Here is a 22,314-nt window from a genome sequence, read left to right as displayed (position 1 = left end):
GTTTTGATAGCGTCATATGATGTTAGGAAATAGACGGAAAAATATGTATTGATCGAAGACAAAAGCAAATGCGAGAAATGTACGGACTATGTGCCCTTCAAGACAAATCGTCTTCCTCATCCATCTCCTCTTCCATGTCTTCATCCGTCTCTCTCGCAGTCTCCAACGGCTTGCCCTTGCCCCACACTACAAGCGGATCCTCAACAATTGTCGTGCTCCTGTTGTCCTCAATTCTCTTCACAAACTTGTCGACAGCTTCTTCAAGCTCATCGTCCCATTTTATTTCGAACTCCTTTCTCTTCTCGAGAAATTCAGACCAAGCGGAACGTTTGGTCCTCCATTTCGGGTACTCCATGATTGAGATCAAGAAGGGCGTTCGCTTTTGTTTTTTTTCTCTATTATACCCCAACTCTTTTGTGAGACGCTTGATGTCGCTGAATACCGGGTTCGCCGTGGAGAGTAGCATGTCGAAAACCAATTCGACTTTGGCTATGTGCTTTTCGGTACCGCCAATTGCTACATCACCCAGAATCCTCCATGCGCATGTCTCGTCCGCCTGATCGGCATAACCGTTACTCAGTAGGTATTGAATTGTGTCCGATACAGTGGCGATACTTCGATTTTTGCAAGCTGATCGAAGGAGGTTGACACTTATGCTCATGTCTACCTTTCCAGAGGCCTCCATCAAACGTAATACCGAGATTTGACCTGCGGCAGCTGCCGCTTCTGCCGCCGTGGAACCTTGGTGGGATTTGTTCGGTTCTATGCCGTCCTGGTGGAGAAGTAAATCGACTATCTTGATGTCCCCGTGTTTTGCTGCATCATGTAATGACTGGATCCCGCCCATGGACTTTATATCCGCTCCTCGCTGTATCAACAACTCACATATTGCCAGCTGGCCATTCCATGCTGCTTCTTGAAGTGGTGCTCCGGAGGAAATGTTGACGTTCGCACCGTTGGATATCAGTAACTCACATATTGCCAGATGACCCTTCTTCGCTGCTTCTCGGAGTGGTAATTCCTTGAGAATGTCGACGGAAGCGCCGTTGGAAATCAACAGCTTACAAACTTCCAGATGACCCTTCTCCGCTGCTTCTCGGAGTGGCCGTCCAAAAGAAATGTCGACGGACGCGCCGTTGGAAATTAACAGCTTACAAGCTTCCAGATGACCCTTCCTCGCTGCTCCTCGGAGTGGTGCTCCATTGTTGATGTTAACGTTCGCACCGTTGAATATCAACAAATCGCAAATGTCCTTATGTCCCATTTCGGCGGCGACTTCAAGTGGGTATCTCCACCCATATGTTGTGGGTTTTTGGCAATCTATCTCCTTTTTTCCCACATCGGTTTCCAGAAGCTGCTTAACTTTCCAGACGTCGCCTCTTCCGCACGCTTCGTGGAGGCTACTCTCGCTGGAGTTTCCAGAACTGCTGGGTGACAATTCTAGCTTGGGAAATTTGGGAAAGCTGTTGGCGTCGTCTCTATGAGTATGCCACTTTGTATTGTGCTTCTGAAGTTCGTCTTCCGTACTAAATCCCAATTTGAACCCCATGCAGTCATCATATGCACATCGATGTGGAAATTCGTGCTCGTCGATGTGCTTTCTTCGGTTCGCCTCGCTCGCGAGTCCCCCCTTGAACAAGTCACACCAGGGTTTTGAGCACTTGTATAACGTTCTGGACCCGTGGAGGTTGACAAAGACTTTCTGCTCTTCCGCAGTGAAGGCTCCAAAGTCTAGTTTGGCGATCTTTTGCCGAAGCGACTCTGTTCGTATGTCGATGCAGAAGAAAGAGTTGCGTTCTTGGCCATGAGTTGGGAGGTGCTGGGTCATTGCATCAGCGAACGCCGTGTAAGTCTCTGCCCGAAGGAGCTCTGCCATCTCTCCGCGGTTTCCATAGGACTTGAGGAAGATCCGGGCGAGATTGAAAACCTCCTGGCACTTGTAACGGTCCGAAATTGGGTCAAAGGAGTTGATACATTCGAGAACATGGTCGAACCAGTACTGGACTGTGTAGTCTTGTAAGGCGTAGTATCCCTTTTTGGCATGCGACAACACATCTTCGTCTGAAACTCCGAGAGTGAATGGCGGCGATGTAAGGTATTGAAAACAGAATACCGAGAGCCTGGAATTAAGCTCATGGATGTTCACTCTGTTCTTTCGTATGAGGAATCTGTTTGAATTCATAGGTTAGTTAAAATTAAGGTCAGGTGGATCAAGGGGCGAGAACTTACTCGCGAGCTGTTTCGTGTACTAGTACCACCTCGTCCTCGGGCCCAGTGTAGTTCTTATTGGAAGAATTTGAATCCAGGAAAGAGCTACAGAGCTCCTTGTAGCTCTTGATCATCAGTTTCTTGTGGACTACTTCCCCTTTCGACGCATCGATACAGAAGAAGGCCTGTATTTCCCTCCAGAAGAGCGTACGCTTGCAGCTGATAACGTAGCTCAGGATTTCGCTCGCAGCGGCGCTTCTCGGTCGGGCAGACTTCTCAAACACACGTTCGTCGACCTTTTTGTAACTGTCACGAATTGTAGGTTATCTTAGCTTCGTTCGGTACCCAGCTAGTCACAAGATCCATCCTTCCACATCAAAGAAATATAGTGTGGACTTACGCTTCCTCTAGGCTTTCAGGAAAGACCCCTGGCTTCAATTGCTCCTCCAAGTCATGGACCGACGTTTGGTCGAGTAGATATTCGAGGACTATCTTTGCATAAAGAAACATGCCTAGGTAATATGAGATGAAAATCGGTCAGTCGACTATCAAGCAACTAACCTAAAGATCAAACGTGGTATACCTTTAGCTCCTCTGGAAACAAGTTCCACCATTGTCTTTTCCAAGGACGGTTCCGCGTCGAAGTCTCTGCATATCTTCTCGGAACCCTTTTGACAATAAGCCGTGATGTCGCGGTGATGCTCGATTGATGTGTCAAGAGATATTGATGCTTGGGAAGACAACAGTCCGTCAGTGACATCGTCTCTTTGGCCTGCGACAATGATTCTCAGTCCAAGGACGGACTGGCTCAGGCCCAAGAGCCATTTAATAATGGTTTCTTCTTCCCCACTTCGGCACTCATCCAGCCCATCTAAAACCAAGTAAAGGGCTGTCTGTGTCCCTACACCTTTGCAGACGAGATCCTGCAATACATTGGTGGAGCTGAGTCGGAGTCTGTCGTTCCCTGACATGCTGGTAATCCAGTCGGTCAGGTCAGGGTCTTGATCGATGAGCTGGTACAGAAGTGCGCGCAGGAGATTGTTTAAGCTACCCCTGGACGCATCTTCCTGTGACTGACGGAAGTAAAAAAAGGCCACAGCAGCGCCGGCCGTTTTGTTACCAAGGAGTTGTTCAATGACGGTGGATATCAAAGTGCTTTTCCCTATAACACCTGTCAGTTGTATGCCCTGCTTGTGACTCGGGGGCAAGATACCTCCAGGTATAGAAAGACTTACCACCACCTGGTTTCCCATGAACATAGAGTATCCTGCTCCCGGAATCACTGCTGTTATGCCACACTCGATATCTGGGGTATGCGAAGATCCACTGCCCTGAATCGGGGGCTTTTTCCCGCAAGAGTTGCTCGTGATCCCGCAAGTAGTTTGGAGGATCCAATCTCTTTTTGATCAGCTCTTTTTGCTGCTCATGCTTCAATTCCTCCACTAGCCTTTTCACATCGGCTTGTTCTCTGCCATTTTCTTTGATCTCCTCCAGTGCCTGGTGAATCTGAAAGAGGGTCGCCGATGCCTTTTCACTGTCCAGAAGTGCTCTGCGACTCTCTAGACTTTGGAGAACAGGTCCGAACTTTGAGTCGAACCTTTTCCAGGCAGCGTCAAAGAGCATTTTCCAGTCTGCAATAGCGTTAGAGCTGTGTCAACTTGATGAAAGGAAAAGAGCTTTGCAGTAGCATACTCGGTCGCCTGAAAACCTCGATTGCTCGTTCATGGAAGTTGAGGATGTCAGAGTAATAGTCCTCGAGCACTTGGGCCAAAGGCGGATGGCTTTGGAAGGCTTCTTTATATCGTTCCATGCCTGGAATGCTGGAAGCAATCTTTCCATACGCCTCGAGGAGCTTGTTGAGGGAATCGAGGTGTGTCTTTGCAAGCTGTGGAGGGCGGGGAATACGATTAGCACAAGAACAATGCTACGCAAAGTCAGCAATATGGAAGGTGTAGTCACCCCAAGAAGGAATTTGATGGGGCCCTGTCGTCATAAAGTCAGTGGAACTAATGTATATAGGGGCAGAGGTACTCATGTATAACAAATATCACATCACCATACCCAGATGAAGCATATGAAATCACATGCGTTTGTGAAGACCTCAATAACGGTACCAAGCTGGGTCATTGCTTCAATAAAGGGCTCGAGCCGCTGGAGGTGGCGGAGCTTTCCTTGCGGTCCCTGCTCATGCTGAATTTTGTCTGCCAATACCCGGACATCTTCCAGTGTACTGATGGAAAACTGCTGAGCAAGGCTAGGATCGAGACCCTGTTTGAATTTGGCCAGGGCACGCGTAAAACCGTCTGGGCGTTGCGCCTGTGGCATGGCGGAATGTGGATGGCGGCACAACAGTGAAAGCGAACAGAAGACAACGTCGGTCGAACTTTTTATGTTGCGGAAAGCGTCGGTGAAGATCAAGTAGACAACATCACTTATCTGAAAGAAAAGCGGACTTTATCAATGGGAGGTATGGGCAAGTTGAGCGATGCCAGGAGTGAGGCGCATTCCAGAGTTTGACAGCAAAGGTGCAGATTGCCGAAGGTTGGGTTGCTTCAGTTGTCATGACGTGTCATCGCGCGGAGGCTCACTGTCCTGGTGGGCGACGCATAAGGCTCCCACCCCGAGACTGGAGTGTACCTTCCCGCTGACGGCCATGTAACGCAATTTGAAGGTAGACGGAGGTTGCGACCCATTCAAACAGACAAGGGACATTTCGGGCTAGCGCAACCAAGCCACCATCACACCTCCTTCCCCCGCGTGCCCACACCAGTGATACATCAGTGATTGGACATTGGAACTCGCCCAAACATGGCAGTGCTTACACGTACACGTACAGCTGAGAACCAACCATCACTTCGAGTGATTGAGCCGAGTGGAAAACAAGCCGCCATACATGAGCAACCTCTCATATCTATGTCTCCAATCAACATGAATCAAAACATACTACCTACGGCTTCGCCACGGTCTGACAGTCCAGCTCAAATAGGTACCTAGTCACCATGTCTCCCAAATCGTGGCAGTTCGATACCGTTCAGCATACTTCTACGTGCAAGCCTTCATGATACAGTCATCTCTACCTAGGTTGGAATCGAAGACCTCAGTAGCTATATCGCCACGCAGCAATGGCATCCGATCATCCTACGACCAAACGACGTTTCTCAGACACGTTCAGAGAAAGCACTGTGAGCAATAGTCGCACGCAGATTTGCTATGGAGCCGTAAGTCTCCAATGAGCCGCTTCATAACCACACATCCTACCTAACGAGTTCAAGAATTTTGACTAACGACTAGGTACTCACATGACTGTTATCAGTTATTCGACGGAAAAGCCCAGTGTCTTGATGGGTTTGAAGCACTTAAAAGCCAACTCCAACAAACCAGCAACCATGTCTCGTTCGTCTCTTTTCCCGTGACGAGGTTCGGGAGCTTCTTCTGCTTATCGTCTGAAAGCGGGACAGCAATTGCTATTGTTGACCAACGTACACAAAACTGGCTCGCGGCTCTGGATCACATACCCAATGTCAGATTCGACGCACTTCTTGCCGCAGGATCCCTCATAAAACGGGGAAAGGGAATCAAGAAAGGCGCAGTGCTGGAAGGGATGTCAGTCAATGTTTATGGTCCCCAGAACAAAGCTGTCGAGGATGATGCTGCCGATAAACTGGGAAAAGTCGCCGCCTTCCTTCAACATCCGAGGGAACTCAGCCGGGAAGTTGTTTACTCCAATCCCCAGTGGCTGGCGCTTCCTGGCCGTGACCGAAACATGAACCATCTCGTCGGAACCTATATCAACGACGATTCTTTGTGGGCTGTCAGAGCAAGAATTGCTAGTGAGATCAACAGTATCATGGGTTCATTGGACGAGGTGTCTTCTGAGGAGTCACTGTCGTTTGGCCCTCCTCTAGGTTTAAAATCCAAGCTGAAGAGGTACGCTTTCGCTCTCGAGTCTACCTCTACCTCTATGGACTCTGGCCATGCACGGACACATCACCAGGCATTGTGCTTGCTAACTGAACACCCAGGCATCAGATACAGGCTGTTATCTTCATCCTCAAACGAGAACCTGGAAACCGGTTTTCTCAAGCTTCGAAAGCTAGTGTCAGCACCTCCATGTGCCCACGGTATGTCTTCCTATCAAACACATTCAGACACCAAACGTACGGCACAGTGCTGACAGATGCTTACCTACCTTACCTTCACCTATGAAGTAGCCTGGGAGTTTCTCAAGAAAATCACGGTGGGCTCATTGCCGACGTGATGGGAATGGGCAAGTCACTTACAATACTCACAACGATCCTATGCACTGTAGAGGATGCTCGCAACTTTCCTCATTTCTCTTTCCAGTCGCGAAACGTCGCTGAACCCGAACGAAGAACACCAACACCAGCCACTCTGGTTGTTGTACCCTCAGCGCGTAAGTTTTCGTTCAACTCCCCTGTTCCAAACCTGCACTAACCACTCAAAGAGCTCATGCACAACTGGGTAGCAGAGATAGCGAGGTATGTCCACCGCACAGCACTTCATTTCCTGAGTTGCTGGCGCCTTTGGTGAGCTAAAGCGAACTACGTACCTCTAGTCACATGCCTGGAGCCCTGAATCTCATCCTGTTCCATGGTCAAGGTCGACCTAAGAGTCCCGAGTCGATGGCGTCAACTGATGTGGTTCTTACAACATACGGAACGCTTGCTGCTGATCACAAGAACGCTCGCTTACTTCAGAAAATGGAGTGGTATAGAGTTGTTCTGGACGAAGGTTAGAACTGAACTTTCCATTGCAGTGTATGTGGACATCATAACAAACCCCTTGCTAATTAGGCAATAACAGCACACTGGATTCGAAATGCATCCTCTCAGCAATTCCGAGCGGCTACCAGTCTTAGCACGAGCCGCCGATGGTGTTTAACGGGCACTCCCATACAAAACAAGCTCGATGATCTGGCGTCTCTCGCCCACTTTCTTCGAGTCCCGCCGTATCCTGAGAAAACTGTGTTTCGGAAATATGTGCTTGAACCCCTTGAGAAGGGAGATCAAGGATGTGCTGATCCCTTACGGTCATATCTTCGCCAGCATTGTCTTCGCCGCACCAACAAGTGTCTTAACCTACCCAACTTATCCGAAAAAACCGTCTATCTGCAACTCTCAATGCAGGAACAGGAGACATATGACAAGATTCTGAGCACCGCGAAACGTGCACTGGATGACATTGTCAGTAGTGCCAACAAGCCTAAACAGGTCAAAAATGAGAAAGTCACCGTGTTCTTCACAACTCTTACAAGCTTGCGTAGACTGTGCGACCTTGGAACGTTGCCACCTATACAGTCTTCGCCGGGCGACCTCGGACAGCCAACAGAGGATACCGACATGCTGTGTGAGCTTTGTTCATCGCAAGATGCGGACGGATCTCTGTTGTTGAAGGATCATCAATTCTGTCCCGAGTGCTCGCGACCACTTCGCACCCAGAGATCAGCAAGCAACACTGGCTACCTCACGCCAGCTAGTTTGCCAGGGACTGTTAGCGATCGTGCAATGAGCCCCCTCATCCTGTCCATGGACAATGGCCTCTCCACAAAGCTCTTGAAGGTCAGAGACAGCGTGCTCCAGGCCCTCCAATCTCAAACTGGCATCAAGCAGTAAGTAGTTATTTTGTTTCAGGCAGCACCTCGACTCCTGACAGCTAACGCTCCGCCAGTCTAATATTTTCGGCTTGGACATCGAGCCTCCGCTATCTCGCCCAGCTTATGCAGCAAGCTGGAATTCCTCACGCGCAGATCGATGGACGAACCAGTAACGCAGAGCGTCTGAGACATATCAAGGCTTTTCAGGAAGACTCTCAGGTCCCTGTCCTCCTCATGTCAATTGGCACAGGGGCTGTCGGGTAAGCAATGATTCACCTTATCGTTTCAGTAGTCTCTTCACCTTTCCTCACCTTCCTCACCGAGTAAACCCTCCCTCCTCACGTCCTCTCTTCCCCATGCCCTTATCTCCTTCCACCATACAGTACCTCTAATTATATCTCCCCAACCGCGAAGCCTCACCCTCACGGCAGCAAGCCACGTCCACATCATCGAACCGCAGTGGAACCCCTCAGTCGAGGAACAAGCCATCGGCCGAGCGCTACGCATGGGTCAAACGAAAGAGGTTGTAGTGACAAGGTACATCATGAAGGGGACCGTTGAGCAGGTGAGTCCATTGCACTTTACCAAAGGATCAAACTCAACTTTCTCCCGTTCCAGGCCCCCCCCCCCCCCCCCCCCCCCACCCCTTAACCAAAAAAAAAAAAAAAAAAAAAAAAAAAATTAAAACAAAAAGGGCAAAAGAAAGACACAAGCCAGAGCAAGTTAGAAGAGGCCAGGGAAGCAACAAAAGAACCTGGAAGACACGGCAGAAACAAGAAGAAAACCCAGAAAATAAGGCAACATGAGCTAACAAAACACACCAAAGAGTATACTCTCCCTTCAACAAAAGAAGAAGAACATTTCCCGCTTCACCTTTGGTACGGCCAGCGGTGATGCGGTGAACGAGAGACTGGATGTAAGTGATCTTGACCTGACCCTCACCTACACTCGCCAGAAGGAAAATGAGAAAGCAAATGGATTGCTGACATGATATTGTTGCGAATGTGTTCAGGACTTCAAGTTCGTTTTGGATGCCAACCTTTCGTGAAGAAGTTGCGTGCGCTGGGGAAGATGGATGCAGGGAAATTGCGGGGATCTTTGGGAACGCTGAACGCGGGTCAAGCATACAGATATTTAATAAACTAGGAAAGTTCGATATAGGAAACAGAAATTGCGCATTGCAAAGTGAGCATTGTAGTTTCAAGGATACCTCAAAAAAGATGGAGGAAGAAAAGAAACAAAAACAGAAGAAAGACAGGAAAAAAAAAAAGGAAAAGAAAAAGAGAGACGAAACTCAGCTGGCCCGTGCAGTGCGATTTCGCTGTACAAGTTTGTTAGCGCGGTGCTTGTGACAAGGGTTTGCAAAGTCTTATAGAAAGATGACACGATAACTAGATGAACATTCAAAACGGACAATTGGATAAAGTATATAAACCATTGAAGACGGATCTGGATGATACCAAATACTTGCATGAAATGTGGTGTAATGGTGGTTGAGTAGCGAAGAGTGCGTACCTCAGTCAAGTCCCGCGCTAACGGACTTTCCAGGGGTGATGTGTACCTAGGTACCTAGAGGTACCTATGCCACTCCACGTCCGGTCTCTTTCTCAACTTCTTTCCTTCATCGGGCAGTTACAGGTTCAAACAACACAGGGACCACGCAGACAACAATGAAAACTTGCACAACTTCCCTACCAAACCAGGCCAGTTAGAACGGGAGCCTCGTCCCTACCGCTCGTACGAAGAGCTTGAACGGTTGCCGGGCGGTGCCCGCCTCTCTCGAGAAATCGACCGACTGGTTTGGGAGTTCAAAGGCGCATCTTTGCTAACGATGCGTCACCTCCAGCTGTTCATGGTTGGCTTATGAGCATGCGTGATGAGGTTTTGAAAGCTAGAGGCGTCAGACAGTGAGTATGATCAATGCGACGCATCGGCATTCGAATGGACGGTAACTTTTTATAACGGGGAGCGGAAACATGAATTGGAAGAGAAGAGGGAATGGGTTCGCAGCCATTGCCCGCCTAGTCAAGCTAGCATTGACGTGGCTAACGCGACGATGCGTTCATTGGGGGGTAGAGGTAATGTGGTGGACGTGTCTGTTGTTCATATTGACTCTGGAGGCGAGGGACAGGAGGAAGAGGAAACTGAGGGAGAGGGAAAGGGGAAGAAACGCGAAGAACAAGAGGAAGTGGGGGGTGAGGAGAAGGGAAAAGGAAAAAGGAAAAAGGGAGAAAGGTGTCGACTGAGGAGGAAAAGAGCAATGAGGAGTGAGTAGCAGGCCTGTCTTCTGACAATTAATCAATAATCCTCGCCATCAGTAGGTAGGTACCTCTAGGTAGGTAGGTAGGTATCTCCGTTCCATCTTTCCACTTCAACAAGCATGGGTTATTCGGTGAACGAGTCCCTCACTGCAATGGATGACAAGTGGAACCTTCCCCAGGTAGGTACCTAGAGGTACACTCTACAACATCTTCTCTCGTCCTTCACGTCGTCGTCGTTCAAGACGCTCCTCAAACGCCTTGAAATCATCCTCGGTATATCCCTGACCCGCTACAAGATACATTAGGACAAGTCTGTCAGATGAGGAAGAGGTACTGGTACTTACTGTACGGCTCAAACTTGGCCAGCTCGTCCCATCGCTCATTCTCCAGGTGGTCCCAGGCCGTTTGCACGGTGCCCTGTGGGAGGTAAATTTCCTTGTAGACGCCCTTATCGTCCGTGTATGACATGAAGTTGGCTTCGGCAGTCTTGAGGTGTTCGCCTGACCGCGGGAGGCATACATGGTATTTGACGCCGTTTTCATCGGTGTAGAAGACGTTGTTGGGATCTGTAATTTTGGTGAGTGTGGGGACCAAGGGCTGCTCGGGCTCGGGTTCGGCCTTTGCTTCATCCTTTTTTGGGTCCATGATGGGCTGCTTCTGTGAAAGCTCAGTTGTAGGTTGACAGGCAGTTGGAAATCAAGAGGATGGAATCAGTTCATACCAGCGTAGAGGTAGATAGAGGTATGGACAGGGCGAGGAGGTGGGCTGACCTCGACTTATACATGCCATGGCGGGGTCAGTTCCGTGCCCATGTCAAGTCCTTTTCCTCGTATTACTTTTGGTTGAGTGATCCCGACTCTCTTATACTGGGGTAGTCATTCGATCTCGGCCCCCAACCCAGCGGACTCGAGTGTAACCGCAATGGCCTGGCCCGAACCTTATAGGGTTAGTCACCGAGTCGTTGGCGCTAGAGGATCATGGTAAGGTACCATCACAGAAAATACGCCCTAAGCGACCTAGTTGGAGGTAGAGTAGCGACTGGCACTGGAAAGAGCCATTTGATGGAGCATGAAGATCCTCGTGCGTTGAGTCTTTCCCGTAAGTGGTCGACCGGAGCTCTATTACGACCACTCGTCTCCTCCTCCGTTCCTATTAACTCATCTCATGCCCATAACCCCCTCCTCCTTCCCTCCCAGGTCTCCGGATCCCAGGAGGCTGATCCTCCCACCCACTACTCATCTCCACCGGCTCAATCTTCACCGGCATCTCCACCACCTTCTCGACCGACAACACCTCATGCGACCCGTCGCTATGTAGTCCCTGCTGTTCGTGTGCGTAACCGCCTCTTTCGAATCCGCTTTCCATCTCCCTTGGCCCCCAACCACCACTGCCATCTCCCGCGTCTCTCGCATGTTGCGCCACTTCAGGAGGCCGCTGGTACGGTTGGCCACCGGTGTCTGGACTATGGCTTAGAGGTAGGTTGGCCCTTAGAGGTAGGTTTGTGGTCATGCTGGGTGTGTCGTCGTCCTCCGAAGCAGAAGAAGATGAAGAAAATAGATCGCTACCGTCGCCGTGACTGCCCCCGTTCAGGGGTTCGGAGGCATTGTGAGCAGTTTTTTTCCGTCGTCGGCCTCGGACTCGGTAGGCCCAGACGAGGTAGGCGGCGAAGCCAAAGGCGCAGATAATGGCTAGACCACCAATGACACCGCCTACTATGGCGCCGATGTTGGCCGAGTTGTTATTGCCTCCACCGTTGCCGCTCGACTGAGATGGTGTGGGGGGCGTTGATGACGAGGAACCTGACGAGGAGGAGGACGTAGTGGTGGTCACGGCAGGATTGCGAATGGCATCGGCTTGCGAAGCCGTGTAATGACTTATGCCGGTGGTCCAGCCACAATCGATCCTCTGGAAGGGACCGAGCCCGTTGTCGAGCGTGAGGTAGGCGTTTACGCAGATGGTGGCTCGGATGGTGTTCCCGGAGGAGTCTTGACTTGAACTGTCAAACGGTCAGTTAACATTCCTGTTCTCCACGGTCACTCTTCCATTTGTTTTCTTATCTTTCTCGTACATCCTCGAGTCCAAAGTTCCAGAAAAAAAAAAAGAAAAGAAAAAAAAAACCTACCACAGCGCAGTGCTCAAATCCTTCCTATCCAAAAACCCGCACCCATCCTTACACTTGTCTTGATCGAAGCAAGCCCCCGGCATCCAACAGTTGCCCACGATTTGCTTGTTTGCCAGGCAGAAATTCCACAGTCCGCGGTTGAAGTCGACCTGGATCTGCAAACGGGTACCGGCCGTCCGTATACTTGTGTTTTCCTGGTTGTGAATCTGCGAGTAGCGAGATGCGATGGACTTTGTTATCGACGCTGGTGGAGTGATGAGGGACTCTGGTTCTGCGAGGGTCGGTGATGCCCTTTTTTTGTTGAGGAGTGTCGTCGGGGTTGGCGCAGGCGGCGGTCGCAATGAGGACATGTTGAATTTGATCGTTCAATTGAAGTCCTGGCTGCTTTTCGATGTTTAAAGAGCGACTGGACTGGAGCTGGATGCGAAAACACAAAAGATGAACTCCACCGCGACAAGCCGGCCTCTTGGTGCTTCAATCCAAGATAGACGAGAGGCAGATGCGATGAAAGGAGACAGGTGCGAGGAACCGGGTAGAAACACTCAAGGCTTCGTTCCGTGCCGCTTCCGATATTACATTACAGCGATAGGCCACCTCCCGAGGAGCGACGGAACTTCAGCTTTGGCGGCTGGCCACCGTAACTCAACTGCCAATAACAAGCACCCGCGTAGGACAAACCAGGACTGAAGGTTACACCTGCTAGGGCTGAGAGGTCTCAGCATTGAGGCGTTCCCAGTCGAAGGAACTCAATTGGGTTGAAGACTGGACGGAAGGCCGCGCTGATGATGCGCTCAAGCGGCACCGAAGTGCCATGGTTGGGAAGATGGGTAAAGCAAGGTGAAAGGCTGAGGGCGGCATGGTTGCACAGTGTCTGTCATGTTTGCGGATGATGCTATTTACGGCGTCAGTGGCAACTCAAGACAGGCCGTTAGACTTAGATGGTATATAAGGTACTGGGGAAACAAGAAGGCCCGCGCCGACTGATGATGGCTGACATCTAGAAGTCAACAAATGGTCAGCGATTGACGAAGAAAAAAAACTCCGACTTTGACCAAAGAGAATTCAAGCCGGATACAGTATCCCGAACATTCGGCTCCTCGTGCCAATGCGTCCCGAAACGCGGGGAAAGCCGCCAGGAACCGCTGTTCAGAACCGTGACCCCCACCAAGGAAGACGTCGAGCCGAGCATCTGTAGCATCGTGGGGGAAAGACGATGACGATCGACCGATTGAAAGACGCAGAGTTCATTCCCCAGGAGTCCTCGAATCCGGATTGGTTTCCACGATGTCCCCGATGGTGATGCCCCCCTCATGCACCCGAGGCATGTTTCCCCCGCATTTTGACCACGCTGCCCACGCTACCCAGACGCGGGGTGCAGAAGTCAGCCATGTTACCTTGATATCCCCCCATCTTCTCCACGAGAGAAATGATATCGTTGAAGCCGGAACACGCTTCCCCTGCGATTATATCGTGAGTACAAAACTCACCTTTACTCCCGTCCCTCATCAACCGTTTCCTCGGGACTCCATCCACCTCAACGACTTCGCAACTCCTCTCATCCCTCTTCAGGCGAATCACCACCACCACCACCACCACAACCATGTCCGCCCGCAAATCCATCCTCATCACCGGCGCCGGCGGTCTCGTCGGCCCCCTCCTCGCCACCCGCCTCCTCCGCGACCCTAACTACTCCCAACACATCATCTACCTAACCGACCTCGCGCCTCCCATCGTCCCCTCCGCCTCTTCCTCCATCCCCGCCGACCGGCTTCAAAACGTCATCCCCATCCAAGGCGACATCACCTCCCCCTCTTTCGTCTCCTCCCTCATTTCCTCCACCCTCCAAGACGGCGCACAGTTATCCGCAGTCTTCATCTTCCACGGCATCATGTCCGCCGGCTCTGAGGCGAATTTCGAGTTATCTCTCAAAGTCAACGTCGACTCCGTGCGCTTATTGCTCGACGAAATCCGCACCCAAGCCCCCGGCACACGAGTGATATACAGCAGTTCGCAAGCAGTCTACGGCCAACCCTTACCCGCCGTCGTAACAGACGACGTCACGCCCACCCCGCAAAGCACATACGGCGCGCACAAGTTGATGATGGAGACGTACATCAACGATTTGCATCGCAAGGGATATATCGTGGGCTTTGTCGTGCGCTTCCCTACTATCTCGGTGCGACCGGGTAAACCAACGGCGGCTGCGTCAAGTTTCTTGTCGGGCATTATTAGGGAGCCGTTGGCGGGAAAAGAGTGCGTGGTGCCGATTGAGGATCGGAGCTTTAGGTCGTACTTGTCGAGCCCGTCGACGATTGCGGAGAATTTGGTCAGGGTGTTGGAGATGGATAGTGATAAGTTGCCGGAGCATAGGAGGAGTGTCAATTTCCCGGGCATTAGTGTCAGTGTGCAGGAGTTGTTGGATGCGCTGGAGAAGTACGGAGGGAAGGAGAAACTGGGGCTGGTCAAGGAAAAGAGGGATGAGGGACTGGAAAAGGTGTTGAGGAGCTGGCCGACGAATTTTGATACAAGTAGGGCGGTGGGCGAGTTGGGGTTGGTGGTTGATGAGGGGGTGGACGGGCTGGTTGGGGAGTATGTGGAGAGTTTGAAGCAGAGTGAGTGAACGGAAACTCGAAGACGGCTTTTTTTGTGTTGTGTTCAGATGATAGGTTGTGCGCAGAAATGGGAGGTCAGAGATCTGCCGTGCTCCTCGCATTTATGCCATGTGTGACTTGTAAGCAAGATACCGAGCCAATGTGACAGATATATCAGTCTTAACGTACACAGCGTGGTTAATGGTAGACAGGGTTGTACAACCGTTTGAGCCTCAATGCTGTGTTCCTTGGTTGTTCAGTCTTTGACCACGACATCCCAACCACACAAGTACCGATTGCAAGAGCCGGAGTTTCCCGTCTATGCAGGCGATATCGGGCCTACCCCATGGGGAATTGTCTGCCGAGATCCGAGCCACGTCGTTGGTAAGTTGGTCCGTGGGAGTTTGCGACTGCCTCCTATAATAGAGGCTTTTAAGGCGAACCAGGATTCATTGTGATGAATACAACAAATAGCCGCGATATGAGCTCATTTATAGGTCCCGATGAGCTTGTTAGTTGCGTAACCCTGGCGGTTGGTTGTGCCATTCAGGCAATGAAGTCAATGGAGATACTCCGATTGGGAACCATCTGGACATGGCTGGGAGTATGGAAAGAACAAAGAAGATAAAGCGCAAGCGGCTCCCGGATTGCCTCAATTGACTGAGATTTGATACGATCATTAGCTCCTTACCTTTGCCTGCATTTTGTCAGTAGCACCAAAAACCATGGCAATTGCCCTCCCCGATGGTCGTCAGCTGAAGGTCCGGCCCGAGCCGCGGGACAAAGTCAACAGCCCTGAGGCCTCCAGCAACCATGACACTCACCATGATCTGAACGACAAGACCGGTGTGGCTTCAAACTCACCGAGAAGTTCGCCGTCCTCCATGACCCCGTCTTCCCTCATTACGGCCATCCACACTCTCTTCACCACCTTGCCCTCTCTCCCCCTCAGCAATCCCATTTGGACCCTCCTCGAACACGTCTACCGCCTTCCAAACCCCCCTCCGCCACGAGTCCGGGACCCATTCCGCCCCATGCGCATCATCTGCGTCGGCTTTCCCCGCACCGGCACCGAGTCGCTCGCCCAAGCTCTCTCCCACCTCGGGTATTCGCACGTTTACCACGGCTGGGACATTGTTTACGACCCTTCCGATCTCTGTTACTCTCCCGGTTGGGTAAGACTGGCGAGGAAGAAGTTCTACCCTGTTCCCGGTGACCACTCCCAGTCCCAGCCGGTGATAATGAGAACGGACTTTGAGGAGTTTCTGGGCCATTGCCAGGCCGTGACAGATGCGCCGGCTTCCGTGTTTGCTGCAGAGTTGATTGCTGCTTACCCCGAAGCCAAGGTGGTGTTGAATATGCGAAGGGACGAAGACAAATGGCAGGAGTCGTTGGTGAAGACAATCATCAGGGCGAATGAGAGTTGGGGGTTTTGGATTGCGGGTTGGTTGGATCGGGAGTGTTTCTGGGCGTGGCATGTGTATGAACGGTTTCTGTGGCCGTCACTGTTTAGATGTGTTGGTGGTTACGGGGAGTTGGGCAGAGTGGTGAGAGGGGGAGGAGGGATGTGGGTTTGGAGAGGTGAGTTGTGTTGTCTTGGACTTCCACATGCAGTGCCACTCAACAATGTTAACTCGAAACAAACAGATCATTGCAACATGATCCGAGGACTAGTTCCGCCCGACAGATTGCTGGAGTGGTATATCGAAGACGGCTGGGGACCGCTCTGCCAGTTCCTTGGCAAGGAAATACCAGACATGTCCTTTCCTCATGCCAATGCGGCTGCTGGTGGTTGGAAAGCAAGAGAAGAGCAATGTAACAAGCGGTGGGTGGAGAGGGCCTTTATCAACTTGTTGTTCCTCATTCTCGTGGGGGGCCTCAACTCTTTGGTCTTGTTTGCCTGGTGGTGGTGGTGGTGGTGATGGTGGTGATAGGGATGGGCGAGGGTTAGGGCTCAGTATTGGACTTTATCCTGACTTCAGTTGTCGATGACATGACATGTGACAGGCAACTGATCGGATCGCGGACGTCGGTTATTTGAGTGTGGTTAATATGATTATCGTATCCGATGGATTGGGTTGTTTCCTCGAAGCGCGCGCGTCGAAACAGGTGACATTGTCCAGGACCAGAGGAGATGTGAAACAAATCAGAAGGAAATTGACGGAGTTGTGCGCGCGGGAAGGAGGAACGAAGACGACCCGGATAAAGCGACTGTGCTCGATTCCATATGGCCTGTGTGGGTCCATACAAGTTGAGAGCCAAGCTCAGCCAAGACCCAAAGCTTGGCACCTGTCGCGCCAACTTTCGCGACCGCAAGTTACCACCAAGGTTACTACCAAAGTCACTACTAAGGTTACCACCATATGTCATTGTCTTGACAACGACAACAAGAGCTCAAAACCACCTTTTTCTAAAGCGTTGAACTTTCATTTACACGATGGGGCCTCTCACCGGCCCCCTACACCCCCGGAACTAACCCTAACGCCTAACCCTAACACCTAATCCTAACCACTAACCCTAACCACTAATCTAGGTTGCCGGAGGTGACATGTGCCTTGGCCCACACAGGCTGTTTGGAATCGCGCACAGTCGCTTTATCCGGGTCGAACGAAGAAACAGAAACAGAAAAAAACAGGAAAAAAAGCTCTGACCAACAGCTCGGTTGGCGTTTAACGAGTGTTTCACTGAGTGACCTTATGGTGGGGCTTGGGGGCTTCTTCAGGGCTTCTTTCAGCGGGTCGGGAAGGGCAGCCGCCGCCTCCACCGACTTGGCCTCCGCTATTTTCCTCATTCAGCACTTCCCTGCGACCTCTCCTTCCGGCCTTCCTCCGCGACAATGTAACCTCATCGACCTTTGTCCCTGAATAGCGTCACATCGAGCTCCGAACGGCCCGCCATTGCGATGTCTTGCTTGACCATAGGCAGCTTGAACCTGACCAGGGAGCGTAACAAGCATTGCGCCTTCAATCTCGGCACCACCAGTCATGGCCTGCTCTCCCCAACCAGCACCACCACCTCGGCTCGTCCAGCCCAGGGACCCGGGAATGGCAACCCCGGAAGAACAAGGTAGATTGAGCCTCCATCATGATGAATGACCAAAAAAAGGGGTGACGCGATACCACTTTGTCATGCAAGTCAATTGCTATAAGATCGATTGGCTTCCCGCCATGTTTCCCTGGAGTGTCTTGTCTTCCACCACCACCACCACCACCACCACCACCACCAAGCCATCCTCACCACCAAGCCATCCTCACCACCACCACCATCACCCCGCCACCACTACCACCATGAAGTTCACGCTTCTCTCTGGCCTCGTGGCCCAGGCCCTGTCCGTCTCTGCCGGCTCCATTCTCTGGGATGGCCGCTTCAACGACCTTACCTCCGCCACCGACCTCAGCAAGTGGTCTTGGAGCAGCCAGGTCGGCCCTTACCAGTACTACATCCACGGTCCGTCCGAGGTCACCTCCTACGTCAACCTCTCGCCCAGCTTCAAGAACCCGGCCGACTCGGGCTCCAGCCAGGGTGCCAAGATCACCCTCGACAAGACGGCCTTCTGGAACGGCCAGACCATGCGCCGTACCGAGCTGATCCCCCAGACCACGGCCGCCATCAACAAGGGCAAGGTCTTCTACCACTTCTCCCTCATGCGCAAGGACACCAACGCCCCTGCCCTCACCCGCGAGCACCAGATCGCCTTCTTCGAGAGCCACTTCACCGAGCTCAAGTCGGGCTGGCAGTCGGGCGCCGCTGGCACCTCGGATCCCCTGCTGAGGTGGTGCATCGGTGGCCAGACCAAGTGGAGCGTCAACTGGGACGCCGACGTGTGGCACAACGTTGCCTACGAGATCGACTTTGACGCCAACACTGTCGGTTTCTGGCACTCTACCGGCAGCGATGCCCTTACCCAGGTTATTGCTCCCCAGGCTGCCGGCACCAGCAGCAACGGTGCTGACTGGCACGTCGGTGTTCTCGAGCTTCCCCGTGACGGTTATGCGGATGCCACTGAGGACTTTTACTTTTCGGGTGTTTACATTGAGAGCGGCAGCATCACCACTTCCGTTGCTGGTCCTGGTACGTCAACTCCTTCCCACCTCTCCTAGGTCAGCACCTCTAAGACTAACACTTGCGTCTCAGGCTCTTCCTCCTCCAACCCCGGCACACCCAGCGCCCCCAGCAGCAGCAGCGCCGTCCCCGTCAAGCCTTCCACCTCTTCTGCCAGCGTCGCCCCCGTCAAGCCTTCCACCTCGTCGACTTCCTCTTCTACCACTGTTGCTGCCGTCACCAGCAGCGCTGCCCCCGTCAAGCCTTCCACCTCCTCTGCCTCCTCTTCTACCACCGTCGCTGCCGTGACCAGCGCCAGCGCCGCTCCTGCTGTCACCACCTCCAAGGCTGGAACTAAGACCTGCACTCGTAAATCCAGCGCCGCTCCTGCTGCCACCACCTCGGCTGGCTCGTGCACTGCGGCTCGGTACGCCCAGTGCGGTGGTAAGGGCTTCTCTGGCTGCACGGCTTGCGCTTCCCCGTACAAGTGCAACAAGGTCAATGACTGGTACTCGCAGTGCTACTAAGCTGTTGCAGATGCAGCAGGGGAGTTCTTAGTAGTAGATGGTTGATGAGGTGGATGTGGATTCATGTACATACTATACTTATTGTTCTCTTCTTGTTCATACTTTTACTTGACGTAAATACACTTGTTTGCTCAACACGTCGTTCTGTCACTTTGTGTTCAAAGAAGTCAGTGGCAACTCTTGTGTCGGACTTGTCCAATTCTGTCCCGTTGGACAATTCGGCCCAGAGCACTTTGGTTATTTCCACAAGCACACGAAGGCAGGACATGGAAACCAGGGCCGAGCAGATACTACGTAACGTCAGCGTCAACTTCCACATCCACATCCAGGAGTCACGAGGGTGCTCACAAGAACTGAGGTCGGCCACGAGTGATTTCATTGACTTTCAGTTGTATCCAAGTAGTGGAAGTTGCACCCGCGCATTGCTCATGTGGATGCTTGTACCCCCGAAGCCGCACTTTCCTTTTCTGTAGCACGACTCAGCTAGGTACTAGCAGCGGGTGTAGAGAGTTGGAAATCCACTCCTCTTGTCTGTCACGAGCTGGTGTGTAAGGAAGGAGCACATAGTTGAAGGCGACAACTCTGAGCCCATCAAGCGGCCATTTAAACTCTTTCGGATTCCCATCCTCTCCCTTCACTCACTCCGTCTGGATCCATCAGCCACATTGCTTCTTTTTGCACAACATCGTCTTTGCTCTGAAACCACATCACTACGTATCACATTGCTTGGGCATTATTCACGCTTTTCTTGGTTTTGTATCCACTTGCGCTTTCTTGGTGACAACCTTTCATCCCCGGAGCATCGACGCGTCAACAACACCAAAGTTACCGAGAGGTGAGCTTGACCATTTTTCCATCCACTTCATCACCATCATGTTAGCTAACAGTGTCTTTTACCAGTTTCCCAGTCTCATTCGACAACCGCCACGATGCCTTACACAAGCCTCGTTCTCACTTTTCTCCTCGCCGCTTCTCATGTTTGCCACGGTAAACCTCTCCCCACGCCCGATGATCGTCCTTACCACCATGGCTTTCCTCCTTACTCCGAGGGTTATCTCACCGGGGCTGGGTCCATCGCAACAACCACTGTAGAGATCACAGCCCTCGCTGAGGAAACCATCTATCCAGTCCTATACCCTAGCAACACAGAAGATGTCCCTTCAACGTCTGCGGAGGTCACCATTGCCACCATCGCTGCCGAGTCTGTGACTGTTCCTGCAACTGCTTTTGAGATCGAAACTGCAGAGGTCCCGGCTGCCACCACATCCGAGGAGCACACCGATCTATCCGACGATGAAGTTCCGTCGAATGATACAGATTCTTCTGGCGATGAAGCTTCCTCAGGAGATGATGCTTCCTCAAACAAGGACGATGGATCTCCAGATGACGCTCTTCCCACCGACTCATCGCCAGACACCCAGAATCAGGACCATCCCTGCGGCAGATTCGATCCCTGGACCATTCACTCCCTTTCTCGAAACTGTGACGACGCCGACACGGTCTGCGACTGGTCCTTCATCATCGACACTCATTGCCCCTCGTTCGCTCCTACCCCTTGCTCGTTCTCCATCAAGTCCCTCGGCCCCGATGTGCCTGCCTCGCGCTCTCCCAAGCATGAGAAGAGCCAAGATGACTTGTGCGGGCCGTATGAGGTGCATTCAAGCTGGAGCGGCCAGTTTGGTCCTGGAGAGGGATTCACGACGTTGAGTGTCATTGATGATGGGAACAAGTTGGTGGCGTATCCGGCTTATAGGGATGATCTGTTCGGCAAGGAGGACGCTGCGGTTCCGGATGTGGAGGTCGCGGTCTATGCTTTGGGTTGAAGGACGACATGATTAGAAGGGGCTGTTAAATGGAAAGAAGTATCGATCCTGTACTGTTCATTGCTGGAGTTTGTCGAGTATTGGATTATAGGACTGACGAAAACATTGTTATGGAGTACACGGTAGTCAGGCGAGAGATGAGTAATTGGAATCACATTGTCCCTTGGATGCTTTTCCTTCCCTTCTTCCTCCATGAGCTCCTTTGCTCCTCTAACATGCAAATGACGGTCGAGTGCCCAAACACCATTAATTCTTTGGTATTGACATTGTGCCACGACCCATCCCCGAAACGTTCGGCCCCGAAGCGCTCCATCGGTGTCAACCCTTTGGCGTGGAAAGGCTTCGTCTTGTCATTCCTATCCACCCATGGTGGTTGCGTTCCGCCCTTGTTGAGCTGCCTTGATGATTCAAATTTCTTTTAGCCAATAACTGGTTTCTTTCTCTCTCAATCCGCTTCGATGGAGGTGCTTGACAAACCTGTAGCAGAAGTCTTGTCGTCCGATGAAGACCCTTGGCGGATCTGGCTTAAAATAATATAGGCCCAAGATAGTATTGAGGTCGTCATCCACGATTGGCAGACCACACACAGCCTGAGAGAAAGAAACCAATGAATTGATCAAGAGTGTCAAGTTCTACTGGGAACAATGCATCGAGGGGGATAAGTGCCATGTCAATGGGAATTCCATCTGGATCTACTTGATAGAGGAATGGAACAGTTTGTTCGGCTTGTCCGTGGGGAAATGAAGCGCCATTACTCTACCGAGTGTGAAATTTCGTAGGCAAATAAGAGCACAGCATCAGTAGAGTAGCCACACCAATCTATTATCGTGTGACAGGCATTCGTTGCAAGACCAGCAATGCCAATTGCCAGACCAAAAGGGGGAGTGGGGTGGCACCAGATGAAGGTGGTTGACGCAACTTGATGTGAATACCTACCTATCTGTTGAAGCCATCACCACTTCTTGGCGTTTTCTTGGCGCAAGTCCCCCTTCTTTCTTCCTAGGTACAATGTACTTTTCTAACTTTCTCTCTTTTACAATCAATCGATACTTTTACCACCACTGCGTCGTTCACCGTAATTTTTTTTTTCTCTAGCAGGCGTTTCAGGCCCATCGCAGCCAGACAGT

At 51.6% G+C, this 22,314-nt stretch overlaps 8 protein-coding genes across 9 annotated transcripts; 5 read left to right on the top strand and 3 right to left on the bottom strand.

Annotated features, from left to right (window-relative positions):
• Nucleotides 1–4,750, bottom strand: NCU09760. Of its 2 annotated transcripts, XM_011395347.1 has the most exons (8): nt 4,270–4,750; nt 4,168–4,191; nt 3,901–4,093; nt 3,444–3,839; nt 2,792–3,370; nt 2,609–2,720; nt 2,230–2,514; nt 1–2,168 (listed from the first exon to the last, which is right to left on the bottom strand). In XM_011395347.1, exons 1-8 carry the CDS (start codon nt 4,531–4,533, stop codon nt 98–100), a joined length of 3,924 nt encoding a protein of 1,307 aa, XP_011393649.1. In that variant the 5' UTR covers nt 4,534–4,750; the 3' UTR covers nt 1–97. The 2 variants fall into 2 exon arrangements, with proteins under 2 accessions (XP_011393649.1, XP_011393650.1); XM_011395348.1 differs by lacking the exon at nt 4,168–4,191.
• Nucleotides 4,751–5,072: 322 nt separating this feature from the next.
• Nucleotides 5,073–8,998, top strand: NCU10809 (hypothetical protein). The gene is made up of 11 exons (XM_001727934.2): nt 5,073–5,426; nt 5,522–6,135; nt 6,231–6,329; nt 6,417–6,622; nt 6,674–6,707; nt 6,785–6,960; nt 7,033–7,837; nt 7,897–8,082; nt 8,237–8,387; nt 8,649–8,738; nt 8,835–8,998. Exons 1-11 carry the CDS (start codon nt 5,331–5,333, stop codon nt 8,868–8,870), a joined length of 2,493 nt encoding a protein of 830 aa, XP_001727986.2. The 5' UTR covers nt 5,073–5,330; the 3' UTR covers nt 8,871–8,998.
• A 1,230-nt stretch (nt 8,999–10,228) lies between these two features.
• NCU09761 (hypothetical protein) lies at nt 10,229–11,219 on the bottom strand. The gene is made up of 4 exons (XM_952777.2): nt 11,073–11,219; nt 10,805–11,009; nt 10,428–10,740; nt 10,229–10,372 (listed from the first exon to the last, which is right to left on the bottom strand). Exons 2-4 carry the CDS (start codon nt 10,865–10,867, stop codon nt 10,284–10,286), a joined length of 465 nt encoding a protein of 154 aa, XP_957870.2. The 5' UTR covers nt 10,868–11,009; nt 11,073–11,219; the 3' UTR covers nt 10,229–10,283.
• On the bottom strand, nt 10,993–12,555 carry NCU09762 (hypothetical protein; the record flags this gene model as incomplete). The annotated part of the gene is made up of 2 exons (XM_952778.2): nt 10,993–12,079; nt 12,206–12,555. 2 exons carry the CDS (start codon nt 12,553–12,555, stop codon nt 11,236–11,238), a joined length of 1,194 nt encoding a protein of 397 aa, XP_957871.1. The 3' UTR covers nt 10,993–11,235.
• Nucleotides 12,556–13,534: 979 nt separating this feature from the next.
• NCU11417 (nucleoside-diphosphate-sugar epimerase) lies at nt 13,535–14,908 on the top strand. Its single transcript, XM_001727933.2, has one exon. It carries the CDS (start codon nt 13,806–13,808, stop codon nt 14,823–14,825), a length of 1,020 nt encoding a protein of 339 aa, XP_001727985.1. The 5' UTR covers nt 13,535–13,805; the 3' UTR covers nt 14,826–14,908.
• A 613-nt stretch (nt 14,909–15,521) lies between these two features.
• Nucleotides 15,522–16,718, top strand: NCU11416 (hypothetical protein; the record flags this gene model as incomplete). Its single annotated transcript, XM_001727932.2, has 2 exons — nt 15,522–16,377; nt 16,444–16,718. 2 exons carry the CDS (start codon nt 15,522–15,524, stop codon nt 16,716–16,718), a joined length of 1,131 nt encoding a protein of 376 aa, XP_001727984.2.
• Nucleotides 16,719–18,014: 1,296 nt separating this feature from the next.
• On the top strand, nt 18,015–19,497 carry NCU09764 (hypothetical protein). The gene is made up of 2 exons (XM_953255.2): nt 18,015–18,867; nt 18,931–19,497. The coding sequence occupies exons 1-2, from the start codon at nt 18,084–18,086 to the stop codon at nt 19,362–19,364; spliced, it is 1,218 nt and encodes a 405-aa protein (XP_958348.1). The 5' UTR covers nt 18,015–18,083; the 3' UTR covers nt 19,365–19,497.
• A 524-nt stretch (nt 19,498–20,021) lies between these two features.
• On the top strand, nt 20,022–21,367 carry NCU09765 (surface protein 1). The gene is made up of 2 exons (XM_953256.3): nt 20,022–20,199; nt 20,265–21,367. Exon 2 carries the CDS (start codon nt 20,294–20,296, stop codon nt 21,185–21,187), a length of 894 nt encoding a protein of 297 aa, XP_958349.1. The 5' UTR covers nt 20,022–20,199; nt 20,265–20,293; the 3' UTR covers nt 21,188–21,367.
• Nucleotides 21,368–22,314: the final 947 nt, after the last annotated feature.

Source organism: Neurospora crassa, linkage group II, assembly GCF_000182925.2.
Source record: "Neurospora crassa OR74A linkage group II, whole genome shotgun sequence".
In the NCBI taxonomy this organism is placed as follows: Eukaryota; Fungi; Ascomycota; class Sordariomycetes; order Sordariales; family Sordariaceae; genus Neurospora; species Neurospora crassa.
This window is presented reverse-complemented; position numbering and strand designations above follow the sequence as displayed.